General features: G+C 40.3%; 1 protein-coding gene across 2 annotated transcripts in view; it reads right to left on the reverse strand.

Annotated features, from left to right (window-relative positions):
- Positions 1-20,722, reverse strand: part of LOC142400821 (calcium/calmodulin-dependent protein kinase type IV) — a 38,238-nt gene extending 17,516 nt beyond the window's left edge. Inside the window, exons 1-6 of one of the 2 annotated variants that reach the window (XM_075486049.1) lie at positions 20,418-20,722; positions 19,927-20,291; positions 12,175-12,253; positions 11,039-11,101; positions 4,695-4,777; positions 3,826-3,898 (exon numbers count right to left, since the gene is read on the reverse strand). In XM_075486049.1, the coding sequence (XP_075342164.1) occupies positions 3,826-3,898; positions 4,695-4,777; positions 11,039-11,101; positions 12,175-12,253; positions 19,927-20,033 (405 nt within the window). In that variant the 5' untranslated portion in view covers positions 20,034-20,291; positions 20,418-20,722. Of the gene's footprint in view, positions 1-3,825; positions 3,899-4,694; positions 4,778-11,038; positions 11,102-12,174; positions 12,254-19,926 lie in introns of both variants that reach the window. The other variant, XM_075486048.1, reaches the window with a different exon arrangement.
- Between the last annotated feature and the right edge of the window lie 4,007 nt (positions 20,723-24,729).

The raw sequence follows: 24,729 nt of genomic DNA on the forward strand, positions 1-24,729 counted from the left end.
TTTTTTTTTAGATTGTCATGCTGTGTCCTAGTTTTCCACTTATTTTTACTTTATCTTTTTCCAGTTTGTCAGACAGTCACAGAAAAGATTTCAAGCTTGTATGCTAAGCTATTGTGTAGCTTAGCATACACAATATATACAATCGCTATCTGTAAGCTATTGTCGTTATAAGGCCGTTTCCAAACTATCTGGAGTCCTTCGTTCTACAGAGAGAAAGATTATTCACAGGTGGAAAACATTCAGGACAGCTGTCAGTCTTCCCAGGAGTGGACGTCCCAGCAAGGTCACCCCAAGGTCAGAAACCCAAGAGCTACATCTCAGACTCTGCAGGCCTCAGTCAGCATGTTAAAGGTTAAAGGTCACCTCAAGGTCAGAAACCCAAGAGCTACATCTCAGAATCTGATCTTAATAAAGTGAAAACACAAAGATATAAGTAACTGTCAGTAAACATCATTGGCCAATGTGTCCAACCTGTCCACCCCGCATCATATCAAGCTAACGTTAGCTAACTACTGACTAGGCTAACAGGCTAATATTAGCTAATTTGACAAGCACTTACGGGTCAGAATGGATCTTTAAATGACGAACAAAGTTGGAAGTTGTCGCCTGGTTGTCTGAGATGTTGATGGCGCATGTCTTGCACTGTGCTGTTCGTCTTTTGCCGTCAAAATGGTGATTACGAAAGCCGAAGACAACGACTGTGTTCAAAACCGCATACTTCTCCTACTACTTCTCCTACTACTCATACTGACTTTTTTTCCCGAATGCATACTAGATTCTCCGAAATGTTGGGTATGCATCATGAGGTTACTACTCATACTCAAACTACCCAAGATGCAACGTAACGTGACGTCGCCGATCGTCATTTCCTGTCAAAACGGCAGTTTCAAGCTAGCTACAACGAGGGTAGGTTCACTTCCTGTTTTCAAAACAAAAGCACCAATTGTATCCTAATGGCTTTCCCTATGATAAAAGGCAACGGGTATTTTATTTTGTGAAAATAACCGGAAGTGCGTTAGCTCACTGCGGCTAGCTTTAGTAGCGCCGAATTCGTGGGAACAAAATTGTAAACAGCCGGTATTTTGTCAGGTTTTCAACACGTTGGGGATCTAAACGACTACTTTCTCACCTGAAAATGTTTCAAATGTTGCTAAAGTTTACAGAGTTTAGAGCTTAAGAGAAATCAGCTTCAGGCCGGCTGATTTCGGCTCGGGCAGGAGCGAAATGCATTGTGGGTAAACGCTCTGCATACTGTCTGATCGATGAGTAAGCAGTATGTAAGTATGTAGTATGTAGTATGTAGTATGCGGTTTCGAACACAGACAACGACTCTCGGTGCGCTGACATGTTGATGCATATCTGATATGAGTTTATTCTCTCCAATAAGCACTATGGTATGTAGAGAGGGCATGACTGATTGGCAGGGTAGGGATCCAATCAGGACGCCATTCTCCGCCTGCGCTCCTATCGGGTAATCCATATTATTTTTTTAATTAATTTAGTAATTTTATATTCAAACTGAAAACATGAACTGAATAACCCTCAAGTCATTCAAGTCATCGTGTCTCAAGTCAAGTCAAGTGCCGAGTCTTTAACTTCCAAGTCCGAGTCGAGTCTCAAGTCTTTTATTTTTGGTGAAGTCAAGTCACAAGTTATCAAAACAGCGACTCGAGTCCCCATTTCTGCTATTAACCTGGACTGAATCTCAGCCACTTTTATCTTTAGCTTCTGCTGATCATGAGAGACTTCTTCTCCCCTCAAACTCACCATAATTATTAATATCTCTGACTTTTTCCATGATTTGTTTCCGTCTCTGTGCTGCAGTAAACAGCATCGTGTTGGATAAACGCATCAGTGAACGCCTGGTTTTATTAACCGTTGCATGCTCACCGTGAAATGTGATTTTGTGCTATTTTAACGTTTCATTAAATCTGTTTGGAAACAGGAGGCTGTGACTAATCAGCCGAGGGAGGACTCACTCCTACACCAGGAAATAAATCTGCAGGAAGAACTGCTGTTGGTAATCAGATCCCTTTTTCCTCAGTGTCCAAATTCAAAGATGTTTATCACAAAGAACCCGAAAACTGCTAAACTGCCTACATTTAAAGTCATAAAATCCAGCTTCAACACCTCTGAAAGTGTTTTTTTTCTCACTCACACTGACAAGTTGTCGACCCACAGGAGTTATGACACCCAACGCATCTAAAAACAGCCAATTCAGAGCAGAGGTTTGGTGTGAAGAAGCAGAGACTGAACAGATTTGGTGGAGCTGAACAGGAATCCAACAAGCAGAGATGGAGCAGCTGATGGATCCAAACCAGCAACCCGAACGAAGCTAGATTCTGAAAACCCTGAAAACTGAGGTTCCCAAAGCTGCCGCCACCATGGATCCCAACACCAGCCACCATGCAACTAAACATGGCAACTAGCTTAAACAATCAATGCAACAACTGGACATGGCAGCTACAGCAAGTTAACAAGTTACAATGAAAGCAGCACCGGCAACTAAATATGGCAACAACTGAACCTCACAATGAAGGAACTTCAGCAACTAAACCAACCAACACAAGCACTGAAGCAACTGAAACTGAAGATGGTAGCAACTGCAACTAAATAAATCACAATGAAAGCAGTATATGCAACCAAATTTGGCAACTTCAGCAACTCGAGCAACCAAAGAAATCTGTAAATTCTACAACTAAATATAGCAATTAAAGCAAACTCTGCAACAACAGCAGAACCTACAACAAAATTTGGAAACTAAACATGCTAATCATAGCAACTAAATCATCTGCAGCAACACCAGCAACCGTTCAACTAAACATGGCAACTAGCTTAAACAATCACTGCAACATCTGGATCTGAACATGGCAGCTACAGCAAGTTAACAAGTCACAATGAAAGCAGTATATGTAACTAAATTTTGCAACTTAAGCAACTAGAGCAACCAAAGAAATCTGTAAATTCTACAACAAAATATGGCAACGACAGCAACTAAACCCCACAATGAAGGAACTTCAGCAACTAAACCAACCACCACAAGAACTGAAGCAACTGAAACTGAAGATGGTAGCAATTGCAACTAAATAAATTACAATGAAAGCATTATATGCAACCAAATTTGGCAACATCAGCAACTAGAGCAACCAAAGGAATTTGTAAATTCTACAACTAAATATGGCAACGACTGCAACTAAACCAACCACCACAAGGACTGAAGCAGCTGAAACTGAAGATGGTAGCAACTGCAACTAAATTAATCACAATGAAAGCAGCATGTGCAACCAAATTAGGCAACTTCAGCAACTAGAGCAACCAAAGGAATTTGTAAATTCTACAACTAAATATGGCAACGTCTGCAACTAAACCAACCACCACAAGGACTGAAGCAGCTGAAACTGAAGATGGTAGCAGCTGCAACTAAATAAATCACAATGAAAGCAGCATGTGCAACCAAATTAGGCAACTTCAGCAACTAGAGCAACCAAAGAAAACTAAATGCATCAATTAAAGCAAACTCTGCAACAAAATTTGGAAACTAAACATGCTAATTATCGCAACCAAATCATCTGCAGCAACACCAGCAACCAAAGAGGCTGGAACTCAACGTGGAAGCAACGTGTCTGTAGTTGCTGCCTCTGCCTGGAGAGGGCGGCATTTTATTTTAACTGTTTCAGCAGTTTTGACTCACTTGGTTTTGTGCACTCAAAACAACTCGATGAACAGAGACAGTTTCCTACATTATGTATCCTTACAGCTACTAATATTTCCAAGGGAATTGCTGGATTAACTGAGTTTGACGGGTCAGTGAACGCAGCATCTTACCGCCACAGCCTCCAGGATCTGTTTGATCACATGAGCTGCGTCCCTCTCGCTGTAGTAACCACGCTCCACGATCCTGGAAAACAAAAACTGGATGAAAATAATGACAAGACAGCAATTAAACATTTACATTTTAGAGATTTAGCATTTAACAGAAAATTATGCAACTAAACCAGCCGCTGAAACTGCAACTAAACACGTCAATCTATTCAACCAAGCAGGTCAGTTTCTGCAACTAAAACAAACAAATGCCGTAACAACAGCAACACCTGCGGTTAAAAATGGAAGTTTTTGCCTCTAAACCAACCTGACATGGCAACTTCTGCAGATAAATCAATCAAACAATCCTCAGAAACAGCTGCAACTAAACACTCGGATTATGTCACGAAACCAAACACTAAAGCAACGGCAACACCTGTGACTCACCGTGGCAACCTGTGCAAATAAATCAGCCACTGACGCTGCGGTTAAACACATCAATTTATTCAACCAAACGTACATTTCTGCAACTAAAACAAACAAATGCCGTAACAACAGCAACACCTGCGGTTAAAAATGGAAGTTTTTGCCACTAAGCCAACCTGCGACCTCACATGGCAGCTTGTGCTGCTAAATCAGCCACAGAATCATCAGAAACACCTGCCAGTAAACACGTCAACGTGTCATGTTTCAGCATCTTTAAAGACTTTAAACACTTTAAACACATGCATGTTAGGAGGAAGGAAAACCTCAGAGACACAAACCACGGTAGGGGATGCTATGTCTCTTGGGCGGACGTACTTGGTCCCCTGGCGCGTAACGTCAGTACGAGACAACAACCTCAACCATTGAAACATCAACAGCAGCCACAACCAAACTGAACCAGTTCTTACCGGTCAAACAGCTCTCCGCCGGTCACCAGCTCCAACACCAGCGCAATGTCGGTGTCCGTCTCGAAGATTTCCTTCAGCTGGATCTGAGACACAAAGGAAAACGGACGTCACTCAGTTATTCAATGTGTGTGTTGGGAACCATTACCTTTATATAGTTTATATATACACTTTATTATACAGCATGTAATATACCGGCAGTGTACATAACTTTAAATTAGGGCTGGGCGAGTTAACTCGTTATTATCAAGTTAACTCGCTAATTATTTAACGCTGATAAATGTTTTATCGCCCATTAACGCAGTTGATTTGTTTTGTTTTGTTTTTTAAATTTTTTTTTACAAAAAATTTAATTTTTACAATTTATTTTATTTTGTAAAAGTCTGCTGCTCACAGGCTTTTATTTTGTAAAAGTCTGTTGCTCACAGGCTTTTATTCTGTAAAAGTCTGCTGCTCACAGGCTTTTATTCTGTAAAAGTCTGCTGCTGTCTGCTGTGGAACAGGAAAAGAAAGTAATCGGAGGATCCACCAAACATGGAGAAGGGTATGGAACTTTTACTCGGCCATTTTCATGTTAAAGTTCTTCCAGACGGCGGAGTCGACAGAACCAAAGTCATCTGTAAACACTGCCAAGTTGAATTGTCTTCTCAGCGTAGTAGTTCCAGTCTAAAATATCACTTAAAGGCAAAACACACAACTGATAGCAGCAAGTCATTCAAGGAAACAGACAGTGGAGCGAGGCTTCTACATAAAAACTACAGAAAGATGCTGATGTTAAAAGTGTGTTTTTGGATTTTGCGTACAAATGCGATTAATCATGATTAATCAGGGAAATCATGTGATTAATTAGATTAAACATTTTAATCGTTGCCCAGCAGGCAGTGATACGAAGGGAGAGAAAATAGGGCCAAGAGATTATGAGGTCTGACTTTTTCCTGGAGAACCATTTTGTGATGCAAATGTATTACTCTTTTTTTTTTTTTTTTTTTTTTTTTTTCCTTCTTCTACAAAAAAAACCCACAAGCAGCAGCAATCTCATATAATACACAGGTGACCTTAAACCCCAGGACAGCACAACAGGCGCGTATTCTACGGGGGGGATGAGTACGATGCATCCCCCTCACTTCTACTGGAAGGCCATTCCATCCCCCCCACTTTTGTCCGTCCAAACCTCACTAAAATCTACTTTTGTAATAAAATAGTAAACGTTCGCCTGTTGTAGGAAATTAAAAATGGTTGCTGTCGTTAGGCATATCACTCTGTAAATCCCAGCGCAACAGGTGAGGTTAGGAAAGCCTCAACAGCTTGCGCATCCTGCCGAAAGCGCTGCTGCGGTGCTGACCAGGGTTGCCAATTGCCGACTTTTTTTATTAGTCTTCGGCCGCTTCTTTTGGGCTTGTTTTCAGGACGCCGTTCGCTTATTTCGAGTTGAAGATCTGGCAACACTGGTGCTGAGTCTGACTGCTGAGAGCTCAGCGCAGTCATTCAAACAATTTCTCACAGGTCGTTGTGCTGTTCGTGGTGCTGCATATACCCACTTGACGCCTTCAATGAAGAGTCGCTGAAAAGGTAGAATTTAATCACTGTTTTAGATCAGCAAAATTCACTGCCTGCCATGAAGGCAACATTTTCAGGCATCATAGGTTAAGCCATTAACAGACGCAAGTTTCCTGGCTAGTTCATGACAGTTAGGCTAAGTTTACCTACTAGCATAAAATTCCCAGTCATTCTTCTAACTGGCCTGACTTAGCCTACTTTAGTTTTAAAACTGTCCTCTTTTTTCGTGCAATGTAGCCAATGATGCAGAAAAGGAAAAGACAGGGGACAATAGACGGCTTTTTCAAGAAAAAACAAGTAAGTTGTCTTCTCCACTCCCCCTCTGCATACATTGACATGCTTGCAAGTTGCAAGCGTGTCACTGGTTGTCTGTGTCGAGTGCTACCGCCGTTTGGATGCGCAGGTTTGACTAGGCTACATGCAGAGGAGAGCTATCCTCGTGTGATTCGTGTCATTTTCAAACGTCGACAACGCACTTCAATCTACACGGTGTCCCACTGATGTATCACTCAAAATATACACAAAGCATGTGTTTGTTAAAATTCGAGTAATTTCCAAAGTGTTGTAGGCCTACTTCAGTTTCTGGACCAGAATGGATGTCAAGTTTTAAAGAAAGCTGTGATTTCAAAATGATATATGACAATTCTATTACACATTGAAAATGACATGAATATTAATAATACACACCATCTTTATTTACACTGTGTATTAATGTATTATCTTAATATAATCATCCAGTTTTTAAAGCCAGTCATAAGGCTGTGTCTGAATTAAAATCTTTATTACAATAAAAGCAGATCTCTGACTGACATGAAGCCATATTTTGTAAAGTGGCTTTACAACTAGTGACTACTGCTATTAGTACTGCTATCACTTACAACTAATAATGACACACTACTTGAAAGAACCAAATGTGTTTTGTCTCTGCTCATTATGACAAACTAATCATAATGCAATAATTTTCCTGTCCAACAGATCCGGGTGCACACACACACACAAAGTCGCCCACAGTGTATCTGATTGCATTTCTTCCATTTTGTAGGCCATGTATGTACAAGTTTATATAATTGATCATCGCTATTTGGAATGATTTCTTCGCCTGTTCCAGAACACCCCCACTTTTGGAAAGCTTGATACACCCCTGCAGCACAACAACTGCTTAGTGAGCATAGGAAGCATGCTACTGGGCTAATGAATGTGTGTGTGTGTGAGTGTGAGTGTGAGTGTGAGTGTGAGTATTACTCTGTTGAACGCATATTGTTTTGAGAAGCAAAACGCTTTATTTTTTAAACCCCAGCCAACTAGCCGGACTACCTTCATCAACTCCAAAACGAGGCTGGAACTCTGCTCACAGGACGCAGCAGGGGGTAAGAAGATGTTCAGAAATGATGCTGCTGATATGGGATGTCATACAGCTTCATGTCAAAAGAAGCGAACTATCCCTTTAACACACCAATGCTCCACTTCAGTCGTTACTTGTTTCCGATTCTTCTTGAAATCAATTCAACATCACTTTATCTGCTGTAGCTCAGGTTGGATTGGCACGTTTAAAGCCAGTCATGCAAAGACATGAGAGGCTCAGGAGGGAAAATGTGCATTTTAAAATGAGTTCACCGAGAAATACTTGAGGCGTAGTTCATTATGTCGACCATCTGCCCCCAACTATCATCCATTAGCTATACTACTTTATGCAGGCCACAAGAATCTGAGGTGGCTTTGGTTCAGATGGACACAAGCTCCATTGGAAAAGCTTAACAATGTTCAGGGAAACAACCGCTCATTGTTTACAGGTGAGAACACTAAACTACCAGCAGATGATCAAAACAAAGAAATTAGAATTAAAACATCATCCAGTGACTTCTCCTCTGAAAATAACACCTGCACAAGTCTCTACAGTCTCATCCGCCAACATAGTTGTTAATCATTTTGCGCTGACTGGCTCCATCTGTGAGTCACTGTGGGGGAAATGAAGAAACTGTAACTGCAGGAACCAGAAATAACAGCTCACACCTCACGGCTCGACAGCAACCACAAGGCAACACCTTGGCAACAATCCAAGGCAACCTTAGCGGCTCCTTGTTAGCATGACCATATGGTATTTTTTCATGTTGTAAAAAACATATCTTGAGCTATTTTTGAGCAGTCAACGCCATAGCTGAGCATTTCTGCCTCGGAATTTCAGCATAGCAATGAGTTTCGAAACCACTGATCAGGATTCCCAGGGTCCATATGGGAAAATCAGGGCTGGGCAACGATTAAAATGTTTAATCTAATTAATCACATGATTTCCCTGATTAATCACGATTAATCGCATTTGTACGCAGAATCCCAAAAATGAATCCAAAAGTAGTGTATAGCTTTTAGCATTTAGCTTTATTTTAAATGTGCAGCCATATGAATGAAAGTGCCATAACATTTGTTGTGCAAACACACTTTTAACATCAGCATCTTTCTGTAGTTTTTATGTAGAAGCCTCGCTCCACTGTCTGTTTCCTTGAATGACTTGCTGCTATCAGTTGTGTGTTTTGCCTTTAAGTGATATTTTAGACTGGAACTACTACGCTGAGAAGACAATTCAACTTGGCAGAGTTAACAGATGACTTTGGTTCTGTCGACTCCGCCGTCTGGAAGAACTTTAAAATGAAAATGGCCGAGTAAAAGTTCCGTACCCTTCTCCATGTTTGGTGGATCCGCCGATTACTTTCTTTTCCTGTTCCACAGCAGACAGCAACAGACTTTTACAAAATAAAACCAGCGTTAATTCGCGATAAAATATTATATCGGCGTTAAATAATTAACGAGTTAACTCGCCCAGCCCGAGGGAAAATAAATCTTAGAAATCAGCCCAATGAAGGTGAAGGATGTTAGCATTTAGCCTTCGTTATTGGCCGATTTATCGAGCAGTCACGGGTAATTTCATCTATTACTCTTTCAGTTCTAAACATAAAGTGCATATCTTCTACTTTTTTAGAGGGGGTTTCTGGTTTGAACAAGAACAATTGACTTTCTGTAACCGTAGAACTTGTTATTGTATAACATCGAACAGTTTTTCAATGGCTGAGCTGAAGAAGAAGATGGATGCAGGCATATTAAATGAGGCAAAGATAGAGTTTCATTTCCGGCATTTTTAGGCATGAAGGGATTGTTTTCATTCTAAATATTTAATATTGGTGAATGGCCTGTTTGTAGAGGGTAAATACCATGTGACAGAGCAAATACAATATCCTATTGTCATAAAGTGATCAGTCAGGATCAGGATTGGGAAAAAAAACCTAGAATAGTCATCTGAAGACTATAGGCGTCATTGGGACCGGTTCTCTATACACAAATCGAACAAGTCTTGAGACAAGACTTGGATAACTCTTCAACAGACTTGAGACACTACATCAAATAATCATATAAGAGCACCTGAGACATGACTTGAACTAGAATTTTTACACTTCAACAGACTTGGGACACAACTTTATATAGTATATAGTTCAAGATGAAAGGGGTGACATGGACCACCTCTTTAAACACTTAAGACATGACTTGGACTAGTCTTCTAAAGACTGGAGACACAACATGACTTCTAGTTATTCAAAAACTTAAAACATCACATGGACTTGTCTTCTAGAGACGTGAGATCCGACTTGGAATATTTATTTTAAGGACTAGAGGCATAACATGGTTTTCTAAATACTAGAGACAGTATTTGGACTTGTGGCACAACTCGGATTAGTCATCTAAAGACTTGAGGTATGACTTGGACTAGAACATCTACACACTTGAGATTTGATTTGGAATATTTTTTAAATACCAGTTGCATGACTTTGCCTTCTGACAAGTTCAGACACAATGTTCACCAGTCATCTGTACACTTGGGATATGACTTGGACTTGAAGTGTCTAAAAACTTGGGACACAACTTAAAACAGTAATTCAAAGACTAGAGCGTTGACTTGAAACATCTGTCTAAACACTTGAGAAATTAACAGGGCACATAAACTTGTCTTCTACAGACCTGAAAATGATTTGGACTAGAACTTCTACAGACCTGAGACATGATTTGGACTAGAACTTCTACAGACCTGAGACATGACTTGGACTAGAACTTCTACAGACCTGAGACATGATTTGGACTAGAACTTCTACAGACCTGAGACATGACTTGGACTAGAACTTCTACAGACCTGAGACATGACTTGGACTAGAACTTCTACAGACCTGAAAATGATTTGGACTAGAACTTCTACAGACCTGAGACATGACTTGGACTAGAACTTCTACAGACCTGAAAATGATTTGGAATAGCCGTTTAAAAACTAGAGACACAACTCGACTCAATTAAAACTACCCTTCTAGTCACCCCAAAACTTGATAGTGCACATCACATGGACTAGTCTTGGAATAGTCCTTTAAAGACACTTATGGGATGACATATGAGAACTTTTTTAAACTAGTTTTCCAAAGACTTCAGGCATGGCGTCACATTTTGAGAATCGACTTTGAATAATCATCTAAGGACTAGAGGCATGAGTTGGACCTGTCCTCTAAACACTTGAGACATGACTCTGATTAGAATTTCTGAAGATATGACCTATGCTTGGTAATCCATAACTATATATTAGTATTGATCATGTACTCTGTGTTAATTCGAACCTCGGCTCTTCAACATGATCAAAATTGGGATAAGATTCGTGCACATGCAAACGCTGAAGGTGGATCCATGTGCATTTGAAGATTATTAGAAAAGGTTGATTGAAACATGTAAAAATGTTCCGTCCTTTCCTTAAAAATTAGGATACTTACAATGTTTGGATGAGAAAGACGCAGCAGGACGCCGATTTCAGTGCGAACGATCTTCTTGTCGATCTGCAGAAAAAGCGAATATCAGTGAGCAGCAAAAAAACAAGGGGATTTTAATCAATTTAACTCCCAACGACATGGTCCTCACATCCCTTCTTCTCATCTCAGACTTCTGAAAGTCCCAATAAAATCAGGCACCAGGACTTGAGTTCAATTTATTAATATAAGTTAGAGTGTGTATTCTGTGTAGCTTATTGTTAGCTTTGATGTTAGCTGTAATGTTATATCCTCATTTGTAAGTCTCTTTGGATAAAAGCATCTGCTAAATGCATAAACATCACAAACATAACATAATCTGCATCATTTAAACCTGTTTTAAATGTGATTCAAAGGACAGATTCTGGTCAAAATGACTCCAAGGTTTCCTCATTGTAGCACTAGAAGCTAGACAGTTTCTTCCTGGGAAGTTCAGATCCAAAGACTTCAATTTAGTCTCAGTTTAGAGACAAAAAATTCAGTCATCCAGGTCTTTATGTCTTTAAGACATGCTTGTGGTTTCATAGATAAGTACAGCTGAGTATCATCAGCATAGAAATGTAGTTTTATGCCATTCTGTCTAATAATGTTACCCTATGGAAGCAGGTATAAAGTGAAAAGAATCGGTCCGAGCACAGAACCCTGAGGAACTCCATGTGATCTGTTGGTTTTGTTGGTTAGGCAACTTTTCTTTATAACTGCCTTTGAATGAATTGGACTAATACGGAATTGAATTAATTTGATTGGCACAATCTGAGATGTTTGACTTTGTTTTATTGTGTTTATATTTTAATTACTTTAGTACTGCTTTTATACTTGACCCTTCTATTTTATGATTGTATTGTATTTTATGATTGTGTATAGCACTTTGGTCCTGTGGGTGTATAAAGTGCTTTATAAATAAAGTTGGTATGGTATGATTGGATTGGATTATGATTGTATTACAGTGAATTAGGTTGGAATTGGATTGTATCCTTAAAGTGTCTTGAAATCACATTTGTTGTGAATGCAAACCGAATTTAATTGAATTAAAAGATGTTTTAGCTCGTCTCTGTAAATGTTTGTTGTTGGATGTGATGCCTCCAGCGTGTGGGATCACTGACCGTTTTCTTGAGTACTTTGACGGCGTACGGTTTCTGGGTCTGTTTCTCCTCACAGCGATACACGATGGACGTCGCTCCTCTGTAACAGAAAACAACCACAGTTACTCAATCAGGCTCCAATCCAACACTTCTGGTTCCACCTGAAACCCAAATGTATGTACGGCCTTCAGTTATCAGACCCCTCTCTGAGGAACCAGCTGCCAGTTTGGGAGGCAGAGCCTTCAGTTATCAGGCCCCTCTCTGAGGAACCAGCTGCCAGTTTGGGAGGCAGAGCCTTCAGTTATCAGGCCCCTCTCTGTGGAACCAGCTGCCAGTTTGGGAGGCAGAGCCTTCAGTAATCAGGCCCCTCTCTGTGGAACCAGCTGCCAGTTTGGGAGGCAGAGCCTTCAGTTATCAGGCCCCTCTCTGTGGAACCAGCTGCCAGTTTGGGAGGCAGAGCCTTCAGTTATCAGGCCCCTCTCTGTGGAACCAGCTGCCAGTTTGGGAGGCAGAGCCTTCAGTTATCAGGCTCCTCTCTGTGGAACCAGCTGCCAGTTTGGGAGGCAGAGCCTTCAGTTATCAGGCCCCTCTCTGTGGAACCAGCTGCCAGTTTGGGAGGCAGAGCCTTCAGTTATCAGGCCCCTCTCTGTGGAACCAGCTGCCAGTTTGGGAGGCAGAGCCTTCAGTTATCAGGCCCCTCTCTGTGGAACCAGCTGCCAGTTTGGGAGGCAGAGCCTTCAGTTATCAGGCCCCTCTCTGTGGAACCAGCTGCCAGTTTGGGAGGCAGAGCCTTCAGTTATCAGGCTCCTCTCTGTGGAACCAGCTGCCAGTTTGGGAGGCAGAGCCTTCAGTTATCAGGCCCCTCTCTGTGGAACCAGCTGCCAGTTTGGGAGGCAGAGCCTTCAGTTATCAGGCTCCTCTCTGTGGAACCAGCTGCCAGTTTGGGAGGCAGAGCCTTCAGTTATCAGGCCCCTCTCTGTGGAACCAGCTGCCAGTTTGGGAGGCAGAGCCTTCAGTTATCAGGCCCCTCTCTGTGGAACCAGCTGCCAGTTTGGGAGGCAGAGCCTTCAGTTATCAGGCCCCTCTCTGAGGAACCAGCTGCCAGTTTGGGAGGCAGAGCCTTCAGTTATCAGGCCCCTCTCTGTGGAACCAGCTGCCAGTTTGGGAGGCAGAGCCTTCAGTTATCAGGCCCCTCTCTGTGGAACCAGCTGCCAGTTTGGGAGGCAGAGCCTTCAGTTATCAGGCCCCTCTCTGTGGAACCAGCTGCCAGTTTGGGAGGCAGAGCCTTCAGTTATCAGGCCCCTCTCTGTGGAACCAGCTGCCAGTTTGGGAGGCAGAGCCTTCAGTTATCAGGCTCCTCTCTGTGGAACCAGCTGCCAGTTTGGGAGGCAGAGCCTTCAGTTATCAGGCCCCTCTCTGTGGAACCAGCTGCCAGTTTGGCTTCAGGAAGCAGACACCCTCTCTACCTTTAAGATCAGGCAATCGGTTGGTTTCCTTCGCTGGATAATTGCCCAGTGAGCTGGGACAGGCTCCAGCCCCCCCCCCCCCCCCCCCCCCCCCCTGAACTGGAGTAATTGGGTATGGAAAATGGACGACTGGATGATTTGACAGATTATAACTGTATTGTATGACTTGGATTCTAATTGCCTTGAATTGGATTGCATCCCTGAAGTGCCTTTGAGGTGACGCTGTATAGATCACACTGAATTGAAATGATCTGTGAACACTTCACACTTATCTGGCCCATTTAAACCTTGGCTGCATTCATTCAGTTACACAAACAGCTTCATATTCGTGTCGCCTTTCCACAGTTGCTCTCCGACGAGCTCATCGTTTGAATTGTGAGGTTTCAGTGTGGCACACAAGGACGTTTCACCGCGTGGAGACTCATAAACCCTTTTAATTCTGACCAGGTTCAGCTTCACGATAACTGAAAGTTACACTGAGATTAGTGGAGGTTTAGGTGGTAAAAACACAACATTGTGTGTTTGAGTTTTTAAGGAGGGGGTCTGGTACTCTGCTGGGACAGATGGAGGAAACAGATCCATCTGAAAAGCAAAGGACACACACACAGAGTCCTGGTCGGTCCCCATGGCAACAGGACACCTGGTAACAGAGCTGGCGGCGGCGCGCTCGCATGTTTGATATCGCCGTTGACATCAGTTTAGTAAGGTGTGGGATCATGTTGGCAGAGAAGGGAACAAAAGGCAGCCCACATCCAAAGAAGAGCTTTGGGATGTCCTTCAAGAAGCCTGGAGAACTATTCCTGAAGACTCCTTAAAGAAAGGACAGAAAGCTCGTCTCAGAGGGTTCAGGCTGTGCTGGAGGAGAAAGGAGCTCAGAGCAGATTTCATCTCATATTCTGAAATATACAGAGAAACGAAACTTAAGACCTTTGCACAGCACCGAATGTTAGTGAGTTAAATCAATGTAAAAACAATAGTTCCAGTTGTGAAAAGTACTTAAATACTGAATAAGCACAGTTTAAAGCACTTGTACCGTATTTAAGGAGAATATTTAGATTTAAAGCTCTGGATAATTCCAGCTGTAGTCCCTTCATTAATCCAGCACACTGTTGGAGTTTCCTCGTCGTGTTTCAGACGCCCGTCGTCTTTACACTGGAAAAAAATCAAAGTCTTACCAAGTATATTTGTCTCATTTCTAGTTAAAATATCTCATTACACTTAATATAAGACACAACTGCCTAACAAGCACTATTTCAGCCAGATATAGGGACTTGTTTGAAGACAATACATCTGGAATATCTTGTTAAATGAAAAAGTCTTGAAAACAAATTGTTTTGAGTCGGATTTCATATGAAACAAGCTTTTTTTTTTACATTTGAAGAGGTTTTTAAGCTAATTTCAAGATCACTTTTATCTCAAAAGTCCTAAATATCAAATTTTATTTCAAGAAATCTTGACAAGCCGATTTTCACTAGTTCCATTGGCAGATTTATTTGCTTATTTCAAGCAAAAATGTCTTTTATTTGTTGTTTTTCTTACTTATTTTTGGAGGGGCATTTTTTCGAGTGCAGTCAACTCCAACGACACATTTAAAGGTTCACTGCTGTGTTTTTTAACCTTCTGAGGGACTTTGTGTTTGAGTTTATGTGTTTTGGTTTTGATTTTCCTTTGTCACACTGGAAAAAATCAAAGTCTTACCAAGTATATTTGTCTCATTTCTAGTCAAAATATCTCATTACACTTAATATAAGACACAACTGCCTAACAAGCACCATTTCAGCCAGATATAGGGACTTGTTTGAAGACAATACATCTGGAATATGTATTGGATTATAAAGCTCTCCATCTGTTGTATAGTTGTCTTGTGCTGCCTTATCTAACGTATGGTATTGAAATCTGGGGTAATAACTACAAAAGCTCCTTAAATTTACTCTGGAAATTGCAAAAAAGGGCTATTAGAACCATACACAAAGCTGGATTTTATGATCACACACACACATTATTTCTGCAATCTAAACAATTCAAATTGCTGGATTTGGTAAACTTTTATACAGCTCAATTATTGTACAAAGCCAGCATGAATAATCTGCCGGATAATATTCAAACACTCTTTAAAACTAGACATGGAGAACATCACCTAAGGGGATGTGAAATATTTAAAGTGCCAGCGGTGAGAACCACCAGAAAAAGCATGTGTGTGTCTGTGATTGGGGTTCGGCTCTGGAATGGGTTGAAGGAACAACTTAAGCAGTGTATGTCTATTCATCAGTTCAAGGCCAGATATAAAGTGGAAGTAATGAAAAAATACAAAACTGAAGAAATTTTGTAATGTATATTCACGGGCTATTATGTTATCATCTTATAAATTGTGATTAAATAATAAATAATAACATCAAATAAGAGATGAGAACATATGTGTAATAATATGTTAAAATTAAGTTGAAAGTTAAAAACTATGCCAATGTATGTAAGACGCATCCTTATAAATTGTCATTTTTGAATGGGGGTGGGAGAAAATAAGTATTTTTCATCTCACTACCTTTCGAGCGAGTATTGATTTATGTTACCTTTGTTCTAGATGAATATGTAAATTGATATGTATTATGGAAATGTATTTATTTTGTAATCTGCCTGAAAATAAGCTCGAAATAAACACTCAATCAATCAATCAATCAATATCTTGTTAAGTGAAAAAGTCTTGTCATATTTCACATGAAACAAGCTTTTTTTTTAATTTGAAGAGGTTTTTAAGCTAATTTCAAGATCACTTTTATCTCAAAAGTCCTAAATATCACATCTTATTTCAAGAAATCTTAACAAGCTGATTTTCACTGGTTCAATTGGCAGATTTATTTTGCTTATTTCAAGCAAAAACGTCTTTTATTTGTTGTTTTTTTACTTATTTTTGGAGGGGCTTTTTTTCCAGTGTAGATCGTTCTCGTCTCACCTTTGTGTTTCAGTTCAACGAGCTAATCTGTGGGATCAGAGCAGAGTCTGAAAAATGAGGACGGATTTATGTGTCAGAACTCTGTTTTCCCTTTTTTTTCTCCTCTGGGACGGGACCCGCTGGACTGAACTGACTCTAATGACTCATAAAGGGAAACACGGCTGCAGCGGCCTCAGGAACCACAACCTAAATTATCAGCCGAAGGGAACTATTTGAATACATTTAACGGAGTATTTTCCTGTTGTGCTGCTGCTAATTGCACTCAGTACTAAGTACTTCCTGCTGAAATGCAGCTGAAGTACAAAGTATCTGCAAACTCGGCCTCTTTGGGTTCCTCGCCTTAATTTGCCTTCAGTTTGTTTACATCATTCAGGCTTAACTTGTCGTCGGGTTTAACTGGATTTCTAAGCTTTTGTCCAGCTCGTTCTGCCTCTGACGACGCTGCGACTCCTCGCTTGATGCCAGTAATCAGTTCAGCAAACATAATAAACTGTTTATGGCAGAACAAAATGTCATTAAGGGCAGAACAAGTGGAAAATATTAGAAACCGTCAACAAAGATGGTTGGAACATCCAAATGAATCCAGTAAATATATCAAAAATACTCGTTTAGTCTCTGACAAATATGTAGAATTCAAAGAAATCCAGTAAAATATCCCAAAAAGATCTAAAAAACTTTACACATCAGTCATTTTAAATATAATTCACGAGATAAACGACCTAAATTTCATGCTTTTTTGAGAACAAAACAAAATATTCGACATTAGAAAGTATCTTCAGTGTTAAATCATTCAGTTACTGTGTTATTAAGAGTTTTCTGTTAATCTTTTATTACGATTAACTACGACAACCGAGACTCCAGCCTGTCGTTTCAGCTGCTGCAGGTTAAAACGTGCACAAAAATCTCTGTATGCTAAAATACATCCATAAAAAAATGTTAAAAAGCTAAATTAATGTCATCATAATTCCAAAAAATGGTTTTAAAAATGTCAAAAAAAATGTAAATGACCCAAAAATCTAATTAAATAGCATTAAAATGGGTAGAAAATGTTTTTTTTCTACATTTAATGAAAACATTAGATGATAATCTGTTTTAAATCATCTTTTTTAGTCCAAATATCCACAAAATATTAAAATATCCTCAAATAAATCAGTAAAAATATGAATGCTTGAATACAGAAGTATTAAATGAATGAATATGTTTGTAATTTGGTGGAAAATGGTAAATGACCCAAAAAAAATCTAATTAAATAGCATTAAAATGGGTTGAAAAATGTTTTTTTTTTCTACATTTAATGAAAACATTCAATGATAATCTGTTTTAAATCATATTTTTTAATCCGAATAGCCACAATATGTTAAAATATCCTCAAATAAATCAGTAAAAACATGTGATTTCTTTTAGAATGATGAATGGAAATGATCAGTTCGGATTCACGTCCCATAAATAAAAGCATTTCTCACACTTTCATGCTGAGTTTCACTGTTTTCTTCCATCATAAACTGTTAGATCTACCTCTGCCAGGCCGTCAGAAACCCGTTTCTGCTTCTTTATTCTGATTATTTGTAGTTCAACACGACCAGAACTCCTCAGGAGAGGGGGGCTTCTACAGTAACCTAAGATCTTTGATCTGCTCTAAAAGCAGTTTCTGGGTTTATTGGCTCCTGAGTTACCTGGTTATTCGCAGGCTGGATTATGCGGAGCAGCCAAAGTTAATCCCAGACTGAGGAGGATCACACGGACCCCTGATGTGGGCAGCTTTGGACCCACTCAAGAGTCCACATGAGCTCACCAGTCCCCCCCTTTAACCCCTGATTATGCACTGGAACAAACTGCTGTATATTTACAACAGTATCCGACTGTGTTTTACAATAACTGTAAAATACTGTTGAATATTCATCCCTCACATGTAAATTAACGGTTAAATCATTTAACAATACCAGTAGATAACTGTAATTTAACAGCATGAAACAGTATTTGTCATGAATTGATGTCCAAAACCAAAATACGTTATTATACTGTTAAATAAATCACGGTAGATGTGCTAGCCTGGCTGACGCGTCCACATCTGGATGAGATGGTGGTCTGGGAACTAGGTGTGCATTTTCTCGTATTTGAGGCGTGGTTTACGAATGCCTAGAGCCGTTTATTGGGCGCTACGAATGTCTATCAAATGGCGTCTGGTTCTTCCCATGCTGCTTTGCGCACGATTCATAGCCAATTGTATCACATATACCAGATGACGTATGTAGAGCGACAGAAATTCGACGAGGAAGAAGGCAATTAAATCTTTCAACGCCAAACGTTGCTCTTTTTTAAAAGTAAACTTGTGTTCTAAGCTACTTAAAACACTTCCTAAGGCTGCATGGAACGGTAACGTTGTGTCCGCTGCCATGTTGGATTAACACTCTACAAGCTTCGGTGTCGCGCATAGACGTCGTCATCGTCTTGCTCCCCCCCCCCCCCCCCCCGTTCTGTGATTGGTTCCCTAACTCAGGCAAAAAGCAGCGTGGGAATTCCCAGGCTATAGATGTGCTGTAAAATTACTAAAACACAGTTATCCTACCGTCGTGTACTGTAATCCAAAAAACAATAATATACTGTTAAATAAATAATAGTAGTTGCACTGTAAAATAACAGTACTGGCAGTATTTTACTGTTATTTTACAGGCAAATTCTTTACAGTGAAAAGATTTCCACAAAGAATAATTCCAAATGGTTGTTTTAAATGTTTTTTTTTTTAAAAAGCAATCATGTCTCCAAATGAATGTTAAAAATAAATATGTTTGTTAATGTTGCCACCAAACACCAAACCAAAAATCACTAAAGATAGGGAAAAAAAATCCAAATTTTTTTAGTAAATATCCCCCAAAAATGTAAAAGTAAGCTTCTTTTAAACAATTTAAAAAAAAATCTACAGACGTGTTAATAAATAAAAGGTCCTGAAATATCGAGAATAATGCAAAGGAAGAATGTTTAAGAGTAAACGTGTCTGAAATATAATATTTGTATTATGTAATATATATATATTATATATAAATATTTATATAATACAGTATAATATTTATATATAATATATATAATTATTATATATATAATATATAATATAATACAAATATTATATATAAATATAATATTTATATATAATATAAATTATTTATATATATATATATATATATATATATATATATATATATATATATATATATATATATATAAATATTCATATATAATATTTGATAAATAACAGTAGTTGCACTGTAAAATAACAGTATATAGCGTCCCTGGTGCCAGTATTTTACTGTTGTTTTACAGTTATTTTACTGTTATTTTACAGGTTATTTTTCAGTGGGTCCAGACCTGCCCAGCTCGGAGCTCAGGGTGTAGAAGTCCTCCACCGTCCCGTCCCGCCTCGACCCGTCCACCCAGAACTCCACTGGCTCCGAACCAGGCCGGGACGTCGGCATGATGACAGCAGGACTCCCCCCCCCGCCCCAAAATAAGCACCGACGGGACCGGGATCGAGTCCAAGATCTCCCCAGGAGCTGAGCGGTTTCAGACCGGGTCGGAACCAGGAGCGCAGTAATCCAGATCAGATCTCAGATTTAAATCCAGCTCGATAAAGCCCAGATTAGAGCAGCGGAGGGGGGGTGATGCATGATCCTGATGGGCTTTAATCCAGAGCTGCTCCCTCAGAACTCTGGATCAGGACCGTTTTAAGGTGTCTGCGGGGGGTAAAAAAAAAAAAAAAGATCAGAAGAAACAAACTAAAGAAGAGAACCTCCCAGAACCAAGCGCGCCTCTTTATTTATTGATCCCAGCCTGGAGCCGCAGCCGGAACCCAGACGCACCGAGTCCAGATGTGTCGCAGCTTCCACCGGGCCTCAGAAACCTGTCAGATCCCGGATCAGCTCAGTCCATCACCCTCCTCCCACATCTCAGCCTCTTTATTTCCGTGGAAGCGGCAGTTTCCTCCCTGACCCTCCGGAGCGCAGCAGCCTCCCGGCGGACCTCCAGCCCTGAAAGCGACGGCACACCCCGGGACACAGGCGGCTGACCGCGGGCTGGCTCGGTGCGGGATGTCGGTGCTCGATGCTGGAGGGTTTGGTTCCACAGGCAGGGCTGCTCCAGATGTCCGCTGGATCTGCGGGGAGAGATGCTGCTGTAATCTCACGGCCCCGCCCCCTCTGACTCCAAACCGACCAATCAGGCGCCAGCTCCCCCCGTGATCTGCGCTCCCATTGGCCCGCGGCTCCGTCCGTCAGCAGCCTAAATACAGAAATAACCCAAATACAGAAAATGTACATTTGCGTGACATCTGGAGGCTCTGATCCTGCGGGACTCAAACCAGCAACTCTCACACTGCCAGTAGTTCCAGATTCACTGAAAAAAGAAGCTCAGTCTCCTGTTTTTAGAAACTGTGGTACATCTTTTATTTAATTCATGCTCTCAGTCACATGTTAAACCCTTAAAATAACCAAGAATGCATCAATCTTAACCATTAATGCACAAAGAAATCATTAAAAACGGAGTAAAAAGTTATTATTTATATTTTATTGATCATTATCACACTAAATATGTCATATTTATTATTATTTCTACTTTAAACAAACATTTTGATACTAAATGCAATTAAAAAATAACTTTATTAACTGTGAAATTAAAGGGAGCTGAGAGCCTTCAGTTATCAGGCCCCTCTCTGTGGAACCAGCTGCCAGTTTGGGAGGCGGAGCCTTCAGTTATCAGGCCCCTCTCTGTGGAACCAGCTGCCAGTTTAGGAGGCAGAGCCTTCAGTTATCAGGCCCCTCTCTGTGGAACCAGCTGCCAGTTTGGGAGGCAGAGCCTTCAGTTATCAGGCCCCTCTCTGTGGAACCAGCTGCCAGTTTGGGAGGCAGAGCCTTCAGTTATCAGGCCCCTCTCTGAGGAACCAGCTGCCAGTTTGGGAGGCAGAGCCTTCAGTTATCAGGCCCCTCTCTGTGGAACCAGCTGCCAGTTTGGGAGGCAGAGCCTTCAGTTATCAGGCCCCTCTCTGTGGAACCAGCTGCCAGTTTGGGAGGCAGAGCCTTCAGTTATCAGGCCCCTCTCTGTGGAACCAGCTGCCAGTTTGGGAGGCAGAGCCTTCAGTTATCAGGCCCCTCTCTGTGGAACCAGCTGCCAGTTTGGGAGGCAGAGCCTTCAGTTATCGGGCCCCTCTCTGTGGAACCAGCTGCCAGTTTGGGAGGCAGAGCCTTCAGTTATCAGGCCCCTCTCTGTGGGACCAGCTGCCAGTTTGGGAGGCAGAGCCTTCAGTTATCAGGCCCCTCTCTGATGGAGGTTTCTTCCTGTTAAAAGGGAGTTTTTTCTCCCCACAGTTGCCTCGTGCACACTTAGGATGGGACATTGGATCAAAGAGAAGATTTGATTAAATCTAGTGTTTTCCTCAGCAGGCTACTTTTGTTGAATTGGGTTTTTACGTATGAATCCGACTTATTTTGAATTTAATTATTTGGATTTGATTGGATTATGATTACAATGAACTGGACTTTGATTGGCTTGAATCAGACTGTATCATTGAAGTGCCTTGAGATGGCATTTGTTGTGATTAGGTGCTTTATGAATAAAACCTGAATTTAACTGAACATCTTCAACAGCATCCAACAACCAACCGACACATGCAATGTGATGTATTCACCAACAGGTGTCAGTAAAGGGCCAAAAATCACGCTGCAGACTTACCTGATTCCTCTCTTCGTGTCTTTGTCCCTCCTGCCTGAAGTTATGATGAACGCGAGGACGAGGCGAGGCGAGATGAAAGCCATTTAAAGCTAGAAATCCTAGGTACTTGGTACTTGTTGAAAGACAATACATCTGGAATATCTTGTTAAGTGAAAACGTCTTGAAAACAAACTTCAGATTTCATCGGATTTCAAACAAGCTTTTTTTTACATTTGAAGAGGTTTTTAAGCTAATTTCAAGATCACTTTTAACTCAAAAGTCCCAAATATCACATCTTATTTCAAGAAATCTTGACAAGCCGATTTTCACTAGTTCCATTGGCAGATTTTTTTGCTTATTTCAAGCAAAAACGTCTTTTATTTGTTGTTTTTTTACTTATTTTTGGAGGGGCTTTTTTCCAGTGTGGAGTGCATTTCAGGGATCTGTTTACACTGGAAAAAATCTCAATCTTAGCAAGTATATTTGTCTCATTGAGCATCTCATTACACTTAATATCAGACACAACTGCCTAACAAGTACCATTTCAGCCAGATATAGGGACTTATTTTAATATAATACATCTGGGATATCTTGTTAAATGAAAAAGTCTTGAACACAAATTGTTTTGAGTCACATATCATATGAAACAAGCTTTTTTTAACATTTGAAGAGGTTTTTAAGCTAATTTCAGGATGACTTTTAATTCAAAAGTCCTAAATATCACATCTTATTTCAAGAAATCTTGACAAGCCGATTTTCACTAGTTCCATTGGCAGATTTTTTTTGCTTAATTCAAGCAAAAACGTCTTTTATTTGTTTTTGTTTTTTAACTTATTTTTGGAGGGGCATTTTTTCCAGTGTGTCATTTTAAAATAACATCAATTGAAAATGGCGTATTACGCAGCTGCATCATCTAACCTTTAGTTGCAGCATTCTGTATTTACATAGTTTAAACTTAACAATACATTTAATCTTAATCTAACCAACAAAGAAGGCTGTCACGCCTCCTTTTGACGTCACAGAATCTGACAAGACTTCTGTAAATCATACATCCTCACTTTTTGAGATTGGACTGAAGACAAGTTTCGCTGCAATCTGTTGGTTTCCTTAGCTAGGAAATTGTTTTTGAATTGGCTCTATATGAATGAATTGGATTATTTTATAAATAATTATGATTACAATTAATTGAATTCCAATTGGCTTGAATTGGACTTTGTTATTTAAGTGCCTTGAGATGACATTTGTTGTATTTGGCGCTATATAAATAATAAATTAATTGAAAAAAAATTTAAAATTAAATTATTGCTCCTCCTTCAGATTCCTCTGTCCTCCAGGAGTGGAGACTTCCTTCAAAATGTTTTCCTAAACGCAGCAGGACAGAAGCTGAATCAAGACAAGTAAGATGAGCCTAATAGATAAATATTCCATTTTCAAAAAGCACAAAGTTTGCAGACGACGTTCACATTTATCTTCCTGTAACCAACGACAGCCAGTCATTGGTGCAGTAAAATGCTGCAGGGTTGTCTCGGGGAGGTTTCAGGCATGGTTGGAATTCAACTTTCTGAACCTAAATAAAGATAAACCTGAGATCCTGGTGTTCGGACAAAGTAATCCCCTGTGATTGGTCCTCTGTCCTCCTGCTGCCGTCCTTTTGTTAGGACTCTGGGTGTGATGGTCGACCCTCCGTTTGAATTTGATAAGCACATCAGTGCCGTCATCAAGGCCGGCTTTTTCCAGCTGAGGACTCTTTGCAAAGATTAAATCTTATCTTCCTCGGGCTGATTTTGAAAGAGCAATCCACGCATTTATAACATGGCGTTTGGATTACTGTAATTCTTTTATATCTAGGGTTGGACCAGGGTTCCCTGCAGCGTCTACAGGGCGTCCAAAACGCTGCAGCCCGCCTGCTGACCAGAACAAAGAGGCGCTAATCCATAATCCATCTACACAGTAAGCAATACTCAAAAAAGACATTCTGAGATGTAAAACAGTCACTAAGACACTGTAGATTACAACTAAGAGATTCAAAATGACCACACAGAAGGCCAGAAAGAGATAAAAAATGACCACCAAGACAGATATCCATCCATTTTTTAAATCCAATTCAGCGTTGCAGGGGTCCTGGAGCCTTTCCCAGCTGAGATGTGCCATCCATGGCCGATTAAAAAAGGTTTTCATGAGTTAGAAACTAATAAATGCGTCATTGCTTCATCTGAAATGAGGCTTATAGTCCCTAAACTATGGAAGCCCGTTTCCGCCACTTAATAAAAATAAATTTAGAAATACTATCTCATAATTTCGACTTAGTATCTCATAATTATGAGATAGTATTTCTAAATTTATCTATTAAATGATCTGCACATTGCTTGAGTGAGATGATAACAGTTATTGTGGTTATGCTAAGTGAAAAAAGGAAGGAAATAAACTAACTCCACTTGAAATTGTAGGGTTTCATTGACCTAAAAGCTC

This window comes from Odontesthes bonariensis, chromosome 15 (genome assembly GCF_027942865.1).
Source record: "Odontesthes bonariensis isolate fOdoBon6 chromosome 15, fOdoBon6.hap1, whole genome shotgun sequence".
NCBI classification, from domain to species: domain Eukaryota; kingdom Metazoa; phylum Chordata; class Actinopteri; order Atheriniformes; family Atherinopsidae; genus Odontesthes; species Odontesthes bonariensis.